This window comes from Buteo buteo, chromosome 3 (genome assembly GCF_964188355.1).
Source record: "Buteo buteo chromosome 3, bButBut1.hap1.1, whole genome shotgun sequence".
NCBI classification, from domain to species: Eukaryota; Metazoa; Chordata; class Aves; order Accipitriformes; family Accipitridae; genus Buteo; species Buteo buteo.
Genome location: NC_134173.1, coordinates 35,806,060 through 35,820,967, shown reverse-complemented (window position 1 = coordinate 35,820,967; position 14,908 = coordinate 35,806,060). Strand labels below are relative to the sequence as shown.

General features: G+C 35.6%; 1 protein-coding gene and 1 non-coding gene across 2 annotated transcripts in view; both read right to left on the bottom strand.

Annotated features, from left to right (window-relative positions):
• Nucleotides 1–14,908, bottom strand: part of RP1 (RP1 axonemal microtubule associated) — a 189,955-nt gene that overhangs the window by 48,986 nt on the left and 126,061 nt on the right. Inside the window, exons 36-42 of the mRNA XM_075024326.1 lie at nt 14,684–14,835; nt 11,855–11,933; nt 10,130–10,261; nt 8,899–9,080; nt 7,796–7,882; nt 3,930–4,062; nt 2,433–2,572 (exon numbers count right to left, since the gene is read on the bottom strand). Of these exons, the coding sequence (XP_074880427.1) occupies nt 2,433–2,572; nt 3,930–4,062; nt 7,796–7,882; nt 8,899–9,080; nt 10,130–10,261; nt 11,855–11,933; nt 14,684–14,835 (905 nt within the window). The remainder of the gene's footprint in view (nt 1–2,432; nt 2,573–3,929; nt 4,063–7,795; nt 7,883–8,898; nt 9,081–10,129; nt 10,262–11,854; nt 11,934–14,683; nt 14,836–14,908) is intronic.
• On the bottom strand, nt 9,248–9,352 carry LOC142029601 (U6 spliceosomal RNA). Its single transcript, XR_012649964.1, has one exon. It is a non-coding gene; the product is annotated as a U6 spliceosomal RNA (small nuclear RNA).

Below are 14,908 nucleotides of genomic sequence, written 5' to 3'. Positions count from 1 at the left end.
ATCATTACAGAGCTGTCCTAATGCTAACAACACTTTCCTGTTTCAGAGCCCATCATTTTGCATGCAAATTTAAAGGGGTTTCCCGCTCACAGCCACCGCCTTTCATTTAGCTACAATGAATTTCATCTGCCATTTTATTACCCAGTCACTCTGCATGAGGTCCTTCTGCAATCTCTGCCACCACCCTCCATATTTATTACCTTAAATAACTTACTATCATCAGAACATTTTGCCATCTCACTGCTCAACCCTTTCCCAAGAACCTATTGCATAATGAAGAACATGAATACACAAAATATCTAAGCTGAAGAAAAATTTCATTGCCCAGAGTACAAAAATAGCTCACCTAAAACAAAGGTTCTACTTGGGAAGACACTCAGCGCTCTACTGCTCAAGATAGTGGCTCTGATTTCTTTAACAGCCGATTCTGTATTAATGTCCAGCTCGAAAGTGCCATGTAAATTATTTCTTTTTAGACCTCTTTTCCAGGTTACATGACAGACTATGTACCTTTACGTCTTTTATTAACTCTTCTAATTGCCTATAAACATTTGCCCTCAAGAATGCCAAGAATTAACCTGTATTTTCAATAATATCATCCAGTCAATCAACAGCACAAACCTCTTCCTATATTTTAACAGCGCAGTTTGGACTAAGGCAGCAGGATTCTGCAAACAGTGACATCTTTTAAAAAAAAAAAGAATGGTTGCAAGAGACTGTAAGAAAAGGAAAGAAAAACATGCCTAAATACTTTGGGTGGGAAGACTGTGGCCAAATTATTAAATATCTCCCAGTGCATAGTAATTTTACTAGGTACCAGAACACTAAATATTGTTATGAATCTTGCACTAGGTTATTGCCATGAAAAGGAGAGATTAAGCACAATTTTAAAAGATGTATTTAATTTTCCTCAGTAGTAAATGAAAAGGGAAGTAAACTTCATTGAAATATATATGCTTACCTCTTTTCATTCTTGCCTAAACTATTGGTTATCAACATTTTACAGTGGGAAATGAGGGACACAAGGAAGGTAAAATGATACATTCAGGTCATCAGGTAAACCAGTGACTGAGCTTAGAAATGAATGTAGGCGTCCTGCCTGTGAATGCTTTATACGCTATATCACACTGACCATTTAGAGCAACAGTTATCTGAAGATGGTACCCAGAGCTAAGCTAACAGAACTCTGAAGAAGAAGAAAAAAGAGAAACAGAGGAGGTGATGGCAAATTTTAAAGAGGTTCCGAATATATTACTGAAGAGTCAGAAAAAGATATAGGAAAGTGTATGTAGGATGATTAAAGAGATGTTCTTACACAAGGAACAATGAACAATCCAGCAACAAAACAGGTATGCAGAGGATAGAGTCCTATAAAAGCAAGAATGGAAAAGAGAAGATGACAAGGAAAAAAACATTCACTGTGTCTTACAGTAAAAGAAGGAAATCAGATGAAATTAGTATGTAGAAGTTTTGCACAGGTTGCAGAACAAGTGCAATCCGTACTACCACAGGAGACTGTGAGTGCTTATCACACATTTTAAAAGAGTTTACACAAATTCATGGAATAGAAATTATCAATGACTATGGAACACAAGGATGACATGGCTGGTTTCTATGTTTCTAAGCTGAAGAGAATATTTTGACATTATAAAGCAAATGAAGGAAGAATTGTTTAAGGGCAAGGCTAGGAAAGCAGTGGAACAGGTTGCCTAGGAAAGTTATGGCATGTCAGCCATTAGAGATCTTAAGGAATGCTATGAAATAAGTATAGAGGATCCTGCTTTATTGCACAGGATCAATTGATCAATTGAAAGGTCTCTTTAAATCCTATCTAGTCATACCTGGGCTGAGTCCAGGGTATGCATGAACATGTTGTGTAGATACAAGCATTAATATGGTAATCAGCAAAGGTCGACCAGAAAATCTCTCCTAGGATTTATCTTGAGCAGTCACAGTATGTTTACAAGCAGCTTTACCTGTTTGCAATTCTATATATAAATTAATTAATTAACATATAGTAGCTAACACATTTAAAATCTCTCATTCAACTATATCTGGAGAGATCTTTTAAAAAAAATTTATTTTAAAGGAGCAGTCACATGAAATAGCCCTGATATTTCTACACCAGCTTCACAAATAACTGAAAATTTAGCCATGGAATTTTATATATTGTTGGGTTAAATTCCAGTTTCTAAGAAGATTTACTGATCATTTGTGGATTTTAAATGTATTGGTACTCATACTACTCTTAAAACATAATCCCAGTTCAGGTAAAATGTCTACACTTGGTAAGCAACGCATCTTTTCCACAGGTTACGATGGTGTAACATCAATGCTCGTATTTGATAATTGAAAAGAAATATGATATTGGAAGAAACTAATAGCATAAAACACATTAAGCAAACATGTAAGGAAAATAACTCAGTACTAACCTGTCCTTTTTCAAAATGTGAGTGTCTTAGTCTTCTTTTGCAGGAATCTCCCTGCTCTCCAAATACTGTGATAAATACATCTGCATCAGTCCCTGATGCAGGCAATGTTCCCGTATGAACACTGATTGAGTAAAGAACTTCTGTCATGAAAAATCAGTGACACAAGACATCACCAAATCAGACTATTTAGCAATGTAATTACTAAACATTATAAACCAATTTATTTCAGGTAAAAGATTAATTTCAAGACCAAGGAATGAAGTTATAGTAATTGACATTAATGTTCTGTCTGAGTTTCATATAGATTGCTAGCTACCTCACAACAGCACAGTACAGCATTAGAGATGAAATGTCCTTTATGAATCAATGCACCAATCCATGCTTACGTTACAGAAAAAGAAAATGTCATAGTTCTGGAGTCTTATCCAGTGGTCACTGAAATAAATTGAAAGAATCACACTGATTTTATCAGGCTGTGTAAAAAGCCTTGAATTCTTGTAGTAATTAAAGGTCTTAAATTGAGTTAGGATTTATCAACTCTAACATTTTACCAAAGAAAAAACACAGATATAACAGATGAAATCCACTTTTTCCTCTGGATTAGCTGAATTCTGTTTTAGTCTGGCATTTTGATAATTATGGCCAATATCAACTACTATGTTCATGAGAAATGGCTCAGCTATTTATACAGCTATTCATTGGTATTATTATTATTCTTCATCACAAAGGAAAGCTTGCCATGACTTTTGGCTGATGAGTTATATAGTACATATTCCTTGAGGCAGCATGACAGAGGATTTTTTTTATGGGTTCTGTGAAGAATTAAATGTTGTAACAGACTGTTAAGATAAATTTCCATTTGCAGTCTAGCCTTCAGTTAGATATTAAATGCAAAAAGTTTTAAATATTTTAACTAAGACTTCTGTTCATAGAGTGCAGTGAATGTGAATTCTTTTCTAAATATTTTATAAAATGTAATCACAACAAAGGAAGATGTTATCATATTTTAAATAGAATGACGAAATGAAACAGAGCTTCTGGGGCAGAAATGGCGCCTGAAGAAAACCTCAAAAAAGATTGTTGGGGGGTTTTTTTTGTGATTCTTGCCATTTTGACTTTGCACATGCCTTTTTCAAATCTGTTATTTAGTCCCTCACTGAGTGTAAATCAGTAATTTTTTGAAAATTTCAACAGAAATATACTAATTGGGCTTTGCAGATTTTTCAGACTTTCAAATTGGTACTTAGCCTAGTGAAAACAATACATGTCAGATGTTTTAAAACAGAAAAAATGCTTTAACAATAGATCTTATTAAAGAACCCACATGGTTTACACAGGTATATTGAATGAATTTTTAAAAAATAATTTTTAGTGTTTTTTAATATATATAAAATGCTTTGCAATCTTGCCCATTGTGTTCATCCCATTAGGCAGTTCACGATTGTGTGTGTGTGTGTGCATTTGCTCATGTATTTACTTTTTAGTTCAGCAGCATACCCTTGAGTGGTGGCTTGTCTGGCCTGATGGCTGCTAGCTCTGTCACAGTCTCAGATCCATCTTCTCCAAACAGACATTGGGCTTCAGTGTGAAAGCCCAACTCTTGTTTAGTGTCCAGGTCTTTCAGCTGAAGCTGCAGGCAGAATCAGAGGAAGAAATTCATTTTTCTGAATTATTCAGTTTCTTATTTCCATCCCAACAGAAACTGATTTTTCTTCCCATTATTAATGCTTGCACACACTTTATAAAAGCTACCTGATTCTGCATAAGAGCTACAGTAGTTGCTGCAAGCTGCTGATTCTGCAGCCTGATGTTTATAGGTGTATTCTTCATTGCATATTGACACAGGCATAGGACCCATTTGTAGAGAACCAATGAAGGGTACAGATTAAATTGACCTGTATATACTTGCAATTTCAGAATGTCAAATGAATGAATACAGTTACATCAATCTTAATAGCATATGCCCACTTTGCAAAAACATTTGTTTTGCTGCTTTTTATTTGTTTATGTTTGACTTGCAACATCTCAGCTAGGATTTTCAAAGTTGGCAGAAATTAGGCGTCCAGTGGCCTTCAGGGCTCCCTGTGGAAATAGGTTATTTGAAGAGTGAACTCCAAGAGAAGGTGCGTGCTTAGGTCCTGCTTCATTCCACCTGACGTTAAATACTCAGTGGAGACTGAACAAATTATATTCCAAATTTGTGAACTTAGAACCTCCGAACCAACTGAGGGAGTACAGGCTTGGGAGCCCACCTATCCTACCTACTGAGACAGTCAATGTGGAGATCAGATTCCCAGGAGGGCAACTCAGATCATGAACTTCATCCTAGGTCAGGTTATAAAATACAGAATGACAAATTATCAAGCATATGCAGAAACATTTCTGGTAACTATTATATGCAGGATTGAACTTGGTACAGAGCTAATGACTACAAGTTTGCAGAAATGGTTTCTTCAGCCTTTAGAATCTCTTTGCATAGAAATATTATATTCAAGACATTAATAACAAAACAAAATGAAACAAAAACTGAATTTCATCAAGACATTAAGTAATTGAAATTCTTAGGCAGGGATTCCCAAAATTACTGTCGTGACTAGCTACCACTACTGACACCGGTGGCAGCAGCAAAAGTTCGTGGCTCATTGTACAGGATACACATACCACTGTTTGAAAATCCTGAGTACAGATTTCCTTACATAGACTTCAAGTGTAAGCTTTGAAATGCATAAATATTTATATAATTGAATTATATAATGGAAATAATTAGGAATTTGACAGTTCCACTCTTAAAAACTTTGTCAGGCTATCTTGCCCTTGAGTTCCTAGAAATGTTATTACTGAACCTTTTCTGTTACTGCTTATGCTTTGTGTCCAGTTCTTCATGAGATCAGGCACAAGGCTTCCAGATGAAAGCAAACAATTCCTCAAGACCATTTCCAGAATTAAATCAGTAATTACTTGAATAAACAGTGTTTTTCTTTAGATAATATTAAATTCCACTAAAATTGCAGCCAGTTTTTTACCCATTTTTTGCACTTGCTATAACTGAATTTTCTCACACTAAATGTCTAACTTCTTCTTATACAAAAATATCTTCCCTAACTTCTATCAATATAAACATCCCTAACTAAATATCAGTAAGTATCACAAACTTCTATCTGTATTAAAACTGGACTAAGGGTTACCTGCATACGCAGGCAGATGACCTGCAGAGACTGGACTCATAAAAATGAGATGTGTAAATTTATGCAGTCTTTGGCCTTAAAATAAAATGTACCTGACAAATTCTTGTTAGTTGTAAGGTTACATCTAAGTGTGAACTTTATCTCCAAATCATACAGTCTTTCTATATTCTATGCAAAAGTAAAAATGATTTCGTATATTATTTTGGAAAGGGCCTGAAACTCTATTTCTGAGCAAGGAAAAGCTACTCATTCTATAGTACATAAATCTTCAAAAGTTACAGAAAAGACATAAATTTTAGCGAAGGTTATATCATTTTCTACAGAGGTGTGCAGAAAACCATAGGAGATCAACAGGAAAAACACTGGTACTCTGAAGCTGCTGTAAACACCAGAATAGAGAAAACAAGAGAGTAGCAAAAGGAGAGTAGGGATTTTATCTCCGTTTTAGCCTTTGCAGTTTCATCTGTAATCTACATTTTTGTGAAATTTCTGAAATTTTGGCTTTTACTTCTTTCACTTAAGGAGAAAGCAAGGAAGGGAATTCTTTGCAGTTGAGGCTGGGTTTGACCACTGATTCATAGTGAGCTTACACATACTGACTGCCTCCTGTAGTCTTTCTATTTCTATACAGCATGTCTATTTTTCACTGCACTGTAAGAGTCCTATTAAAGTGAAAACAACTTGTTACATTTTAGATTATGCTTCCATGTATAAATAATTTATAAGCAGACTAATAAATGAGTAATAGATGTTATAAGCATATTACTGGCACAAGCAGTATATGTTATTATGCCTTATGTTGTGGGTTGTAAGTGCACCAGTAGAAGAGACTACATAGGTCTATAGCAACCTATTGACTTCTTGCAGATTGTAACAATTTATAGCTACTAATAAACCAATTACCAAATAACTTTTGAAGTATTTAAAAGTGTGAACAAAAATCACTTAGCCATTTGCAGAGGGTTGTCTTTGAAAAGAAAGCAGAAAGCAAGCTATTACATTTTCTGCCATGTTTTGAGCCACCAGTTCTGGAGACTGAAATCTTATATTACATAATCACACAATGGATATAGTGAGGGTAGTGTCAACATATTTTTGGCATGCTTTATCAAATAGTCTGGAGATGCATATTTAAAATGAGAAATCATAAGCTGTGTTTACCTATACTTTCCATTCTTGTAGCCTAAACGGAGACTACAAAATTAGCTGACAAAGAACACATTTGGGGAGCAAACATGAACAAGATAGATAAACTCCTCCCCTATCCTCAGAGGAGCTCATAAACTCAGATTTAATGTTCCTTTGAGTACTATAAACCCATTCAAATTTCAGGCTGGAATGCAGCTGTCTCTAGCATTTCCCATCAGAACAGTTTCTGGACTGTTTATTCATGTAGGAAATCACCCTTTGCTCTTTTAAATCCATGGTAGTGTTAAGGTAGTGTGAGGTCCAGTTCAGAAAAACATTCTTCTACTGACTTCAGAATAATTCAATGCTATGTCCACAATGTTTTTTGGCCCTTGCCTACAGGCAGAGCTCATTGACACAATTTTTCTTTGCGTTAACCTTCAATTTTAAGTATTTCCCCAAAGCTCAAGTATTATCAGGTTCAACAACTTTCTATTCAATCTCCCTACCCACCCTAGGGAAAGATATACATTTAAAATCTGATTGAATTATAAGATTGACAGCATTAAGTCATATCTCCATCCTTTTTTATGAGAGAACTTAAGTACATATTAAACTACAATCAGATGTTTAAGGCCCACTGATGACTGTGTTGTAATGAATAAATACTAAAGTATCAGCTTAATTGGTTTCCACAAGTAGGTTGCTCTGTGTCAGGAGACTGTCGGTATTTCAACACAGGGATTAACATTTCCCAACATCAGCAGAAAACACTGCCTTCCATGTCACGATGAGCTGTGCAGAATGGATCTGCACATCAGTGAATAGGTATAGCTATATGCACTTCAGCAGGCGCAAACAAGCTAGATCTGCCCACAGAGAGATGTGGAAGCTCTAGGTGACCACCTGTAGATACCAGGTAACTGAGCCAAGAGATGTGTGGCCTTGCTAGTGTGGTGCAAAGTGAAGCTAGCAATCTGTCTCTCAACAAAAGATATTTACTGGTATTATGAAAATATTACAAGTTTATATATGGTGTATTTGAAATACCTTGTGAATTTTAATTCCTCTTCCCAGGCATGGACCAAATAACACAAAGGAAACTTTTGTTATATCTCCAATATCACCAACAGTCAACTGTTAGGAAAATAAAGAAAAAAAAATTAACTATACGTTGTATGTAACAATTTGGATGACATACTTTACGCCCAGGTGAAAAGATAAATAAAATAGGTAAAAAATATCAAAGACATTAATGTTAGGGTGAGGAAGTCCTATTAGGATTGCAAGTTAATTTGGACTCACATTTGTATCATAATTTACATTTATTTTTAACTGGGAGAATTGGCTGCAGAGCCTAGGCCAACATATGAAAAGCAAGGAAATCCATGACTGATTCTGTATTTCCAAGCTGAATTCATTTTACTGTTCTTTCCACTTTCCTATTTACTGCCTTTCCATCACATCTTTCTTCTCAAGCTTGAACTGGAATTTTGAACTCAAGATGATTTCTAGACATGGCTATTGGTTCTGTTCTCAGTTATTCTAGTGCTATTCCAGAAGAAAGGATGGCTGGTTTCCATAAGTCATATCACACACTGCTGCTTGTGGCTTTTCATCTTGCAGCAGTGAAGTAAGTGATGTTTATATTGCCTTTTTGCAAAAGGGGGGTAATGACTTTTTTCCATGTTTAAGAATAAAAACCTTTCAAAAGGTGTGACCCAGGTTCACACACCTGTCCGGAAGCTGCCATTAACTTCATGTGCAAACTACAGAACTGATATTTGCCTAGGCCCAAGCTGATTGTAGAGAGACACAGGTTTGAGAAGTAGAACGTAAAGAAAGTGTGGAATAGTTTCATTATTTATTGCCCAACTGTTAAGGCCTACTAGTCTTAATTCAAAGTTAATGAGGTTTTTCATGTCAAAGTTGGCATTTGCTCAAGGGAGATTTCCTAAGCAATATGTAGTAGCCCCCATGTAAGAAGTTCTCCAAGTGCTGTTTATTTAAGACATAGACGTATAAACATTAACTCAAAAAAATCAAAACAAATAAAAAAATCATTCCACACAACTTCACATATGTTGGCTGCAATTCTTACTTTACTGAAACTATTTGGTAAGATTTGTGTGAAATAAAAAAAAGAAACTGACCAAAAATGGTTTGTCATTCAGATTCTGAACTTCCTGTGCAGGGGATTTCCCTTTTCTTCCAAAGACAACAACTTTAATATCAGGAACATCTTTTGGTACTGGTATGCAGTGCACCCATGTTTGCCATCGTCCTCTGCTTTTAGTATCAAAATTTTTTGTGAGAAGACATGTCACAGATGTTTCTGTAATGCAAACAAACACATATTCAGAGCTCGTGTCCAAATTGTAAGGCAGTATAAGCCAAAAGGTACAAGATTACATTGCCTGGTAGTGCTGGATCTAGCACAGTCAAGACAGGCAACAAAGCCACAAAACTTTCATTACTCATTTTAGCCCTGTGGAGGTGTAGAAAACCAGGCCAGCTCCTTCATGAATCCATGTCACACTCATGCAGGGGCCATGCCTATCTTCTCTGTATTGTCCCAAGGACAGATTACGTGCTGCCAGAGGAGACTATTCCAATACTGCCATTTCCATCGTTTCCATCCCAGGCATAATTTCTTCCAGGCCCCTGCCCCTCACCATTGGGTGACCATCTGTCGTGGTTTAACCCCAGCCAGCAACTAAGCACCACACAGCCGCTCACTCACTCCCCCCTACCCAGTGGGATGGGGGAGAAAATCGGGAAAAGAAGTAAAACTCCTGGGTTGAGATAAGAACGGTTTAATAGAATATGAAAAGAAGAAACTAATAATGATAATGATAACACTAATAAAGTGGCAGCAGTAATGATAAAAGGATTGGAATGTACAAATGATGCGCAGTGCAATTTCTCACCACCCACCGATCAAGGCCCAGTTAATCCCTGAGCAGTGATCCCCCCGCCCCCACTCCCCCCAGTTTATATACTGGGCATGATGTCCCATGGTATGGAATACCCCATTGGCCACTTTGGGTCAGCTGCCCTGGCTGTGTCCTGTGCCAGCTTCTTGTGCCCCTCCAGCTTTCTCGCTGGCTGGGGATGAGGAGCTGAAAAATCCTTGACTTTAGACTAAACACTACTGAGCAACAACTTGAAAACATCAGTGTTATCAACATTCTTCTCATACTGAACTCAAAACATAGCACTGTACCAGCTACTGGGAAGACAATTAACTCTATCCCAGCTGAAACCAGGACACCATCAATGCTCAGTTCTGCCTACATTGTGAAGTAGCTTTGTACTGGTTCTGTTCTGCTCTGCCATGCAGTAGTGATGCATGCAAATGAAGGACATTTCTGCTGGTATTACCTTTGAGCGGAATTGCCACTTCTACAAGATCTGTCCTTGAGCGTTTATTGATCCAGTCATTGTGAATAAAAACATGTGCAGAAAAAGGGTAGAGTACTTCTTGTATAACAATTTTTTCCAAGAACCACTCATCTGATTGAAAATAAACAGGACATTATTAATTTATACATTTTAAGCAACAAAATGTTCTGTGTATGCAGTCATAAGTTTCTATCTTTAGAAAATCAATAAAATGTTTTCTTCTACTGCACTTCTTAAGGAAATAAGACTGAAAATATATTGGCTGTGTGTATATGTGTTTCTGTCTGTTCCCCTACACTCCAAAATATTCAACAAAGTGAAGAAGTCTTAAAGTTTTTACAGATCTTGTGAAATTAAACATAGGGATAGATTTGATTTAATGATCTATTGATGTCCCAAAAGATGTAATGGCTTCTGTATGAGATCTTTAGACACAAGAAGTCCCCCACAGGAAATGGTATTACCAATGTCCTAAAGGAAAAAGGGTCAGGATTTCTACCACATTAGCCATCAGAAAATCCACTCAACACACAACTTTTTTTCTGGTGAGTTTCTATGCTATCTAATAAGGCACAAACTTCAGCTGAAGGTTTTCTCTTGATTGAGACCATTGTGTTGATTCTCTGGAAACAAAGCATTTGAAGATTCAGATCTCTGAGTCTTGGTAAACTTGGTTATACTCCAAGTCTTGGTGAAGCCAATGAAAGTTTGATCATTCCTTTTAATGTTACTATCTAGGAAATACATAGGAAATAATAGTCTCCAAATCAGTTTTTCTGAGTCTGAGTTTAACCTACATCATCTTATAGTATTGTTTTTTGATAAACAAAAAAAGAACAAAAGACTCAGTTTATCATGCTCTGGAACAATCTTATTTCCAGTACCAATGTTATCTGTAGAAGTAGGATATCTGTAGCATCTCTGGTCTGTTGCCTCTAAAAACAATGGGCCAAAATTGTAGCCAAAGTATTGAATAAAATATCAATTAATGATGCTCTTTGCTGTTGCTATTTATTTTTAAGAAGTAAGTAATTTTCTTTAACTCCAACAGCTGCTGTGGAGTCAGAAGGAAGACAAGAAAAAATATTGCAGGAAGTGCCGCCTTTTTATCTGCCACTCAACCTCACATATGCAGAATCCCTTAGAAAAGAATGTATTTCTCATGGGTTAGAAGCAAAAAAGCTGTGAGGCCAGAACAGCCTTTCTTCCATGTACCACTTCCCAATATGATGAACTGATTTTCTGTTCTTATCTTAGAAGCATTTAGTCCTGAAAAAAAATTCTCTTTTAAAATGAAAATGTCCATCATCTAAACATGGAGAGGAAGAAAAAAATGTCAAAAATTCCAAAATGATGTCATATTGCTTCCTGAAAAACAAAAGCTTTGTTGACTCTACTCATAAATACATAATAACTTTTATGGAGAAAATTTTCACGTATAATTTTATTTTATCATTTTACATTGTCACATTTCCTAGGAATCCTTTGCACATTTTAGTAAAACCAAGCTGAATACTTCACGTGTATAGTCTAACAGAAATAATGAACTGCAGAATATGGAGAGCAATTTCAAATTTTCTAGAACTTAAAAAAAAATTGTGATTTTTAATCTTAAATTTAAGACATTTCAGAAGTTCAAGGATCTCCTAAATCTGATAATCTACATTATTATTAACATACATTAACTGAAAAAAAAATGCTGACCTTTTTTTAGACTCTTAAATCCAACAAGAACTTGGTTCAACTTGCCAAGGTATACTGCTTTGATTTTGAAAACATCCACCTGCAATATGAAAATAATCAAAATAATAGTTAATATGTATCTGTTTTGAATATTTATCAGTTTAGCCTTGTGTGTCTGGTCATTGTTTTGTATCTCGGTGGAAGCAAATTTATCTTGTTTATGCCATTCCATTGTCTTTGAGTTCATAATTAAACATTACATGCTACAACTGATATTTTCTGATTCAGTTAATATTATGAATTTCAAAATGCTGCTGTATTTAATAGGAAGTAATTTTGGAAACATCAGATACACGCACTAGCAATAAAGTGCTCATTTCTAGTACTGTCATGTACTGAAATAACCAAATCAGATCAATTACTACTTGTGTTGAAAGTTGCTTTGATCCCGAACCTAACTCCCAATGAAACTCATGAACAATAGTTGTCGAATAATTCTGAAAATCTGGAGGAATTTCATTTTCACTAAAATTCACAGTTAATTTAGTAGGAATTAGACAGGTAAATGGGAAGGAAATGAATAGTGTCTGGGAAGGTTTCAATCACTATGCTATTGGGATAAGGATTTTTCACTGAAGCCGTCTCTATAATAGGTCAAATTTTCCACATACAACAGACTTGCATGATGAATAAACTTCATGGAATCTTCCCTTTTTTCCCTACTGTAAATCTTTGTAGTATATTCACCTTCTTGCATATTCAAGTTTGCACAGTCATCTTCCTTCATAATTGGTGGGAAAGCTCACATAACTATGCACACTGACACTGGGGACACACATTGCTTAAAGTGTGTATTTGTTGGCTTTTTTGAACTGGGCCTGAAGAAATGAGGTTTGGAACATACTGTTCATGAATGGATTCATCTACTCTTTTGGGAAACCAGCTGTAGAATAAAATCTCTATGATTAAGACTGTTTTATTTCTTGTGACTTCGTAAGCTATCCTGTTGTAGACAGAAGTAGTTGTCTTGGAAAGGTTGGTTTGAAGACAAATTTGGGGACCAATTTGAAGGTTTGAAAACAAACATTAAAAATGTTGTATTGTTCCCATAGTTGCTGCCAAGTAAAATGACATACAAAAATTCATGCTACCTGTGAGAACCACACCGATCATGGGAATCATCTAGAAAAAAAGAGCAAAGACTAAAAACAGAGAATTAGGCATTTGAGGGCAAGTTGGAGTAAACTGAGAGACTGAATACCTAAACAGTTGTTACTCAAAATCTTTTCCATAAGAAAAAGATTAGGGTTCTATAGCCCAGGATATAGAAAGGCCCTTTAGAGTTGCAGACGAAGGATTTTGCCTCTTGAGCAGGTCCATTCAAAAACTGACACAGAATCTGGATTATACAGAAAAAATTCTGTGAATTAGCAGATGAGTTATATTTCCATTGGAATGAGTATTCACAGAAGTCAATTGTATTGTTCACATATTTTTTCCTACAAGTTTTATTCTTAAAGAAAATTTAACATACAAACTTACAAAATAAAGAATAAAAAGAAAAGCTCAGGACAGTTCAGTTTTTTGAAAGAAACAGGAATCAGTCCCTCTTTCAGTCTGTACTGATACCTTATCCATTGTAGCAAGCAGTCTTGCTGTTCAGATTTCTCTAAGGTATTATCTTTAAGATATATTGTATATAACTATTATCTATATCACCCAAAAGATTAATCTATAAAATTTCCTATATTACTCCTTAAAGCCAGGTAAGCCCTACTATCCTGTCATTATTATTTTGAGATTTATTTTGTGAAGTCTGAGATAGCAGTTTGATCAGTTCTTGACAAACATGACACTGGGCACACATATTCTCTTCCACAATGGAGAGAGAAAATACAGGAATACAGAGGACGTAATGACTAACAAAGGTTTAGTTTGGTGTTCATACAAAAACCATTGTGTCTTCTAGAATCTTTAGAAGTGAAAAGAAAAGCAGATAAAATAAACAGAGGCATGTTTAAAGAATAAATGAAGCATATTACAAGCAGAGATCTCTAGATTTCTACATCAGAGAACAAATTAATCTGGGTTGGCTGGCAATAATGAAATACTCTCTCCTGCCCTCCCCAAAAGTGGATTCCTATGTACTTCAAAATTATTTTATGATTCCCTTAAAAAAAAAAATTAAAAGACCTTCTAAACCTAAACTCAGAGCAAACTGTGGGGTCTAGTAAAGTATCAGCTAGACATTTTCTTTTGATCTGAAATTTGTTTTAGTTACTTTGCTCTTACGCCAATAATTACTCCAGGAATTACCCTTCTAGGAAAAGCCCTTTAAGCCTCAAAAAGCAAGAATGTGTTTACCATGTTTAAAAGCAGTAAGTGGATGGAAGAATTGGAAACATGAAAAAATAAAACTCTGCTTGGAACACTGACATTAGTGTTCAGAAAAGTTAACAAGAAAAGGTCACGGTCTAATGCAGGTAAAAAGGCAAGATATCCTACAGAAATGGTATCAGTTCTATCAATCTGGCATATTTTAACAAAGCACTGATACCTCCCTGGCCTTAAAAGTCTGCAATATTAAAATAGAACTCTTAGAGTATATTTAGTCCAGCTCAAAATTACTTTGTCAACTTAACTGTTTCACTGTTGCAAAATGCTGGTGATGCTTAAAAGCAACATCACCTATGGAGACAATCATGTCTTCGTGGCATGAGAAAATTATGTCTATATGGAATATAAAACATTAGTACTTTTGATACTCTGTCCATGAAAAGCTTTATGTAAACATAAGTTCTGACAAAAAGACACTCACAAATTCAGTTACATTTTTCCTCATTGTTTTACCTGCCCTCTAGCAAAAGTGATCAGGCTGTTTCTCGAGTTAAGCCATCGTTTCCCAGAGTCACTCCTTTGTCCTTGTATACAAAGATAAGCCTCACCAGTGGCATCTGCTTTCTTCAAGTCTCCCGTGTGCAAATGGATTGCATATTCCACAACTTCAGAAAAAATACAGATATGATACCAAAAAGTCAGTAGGAGAAATTATTCCTTGTCTTCTTGTCCAACACC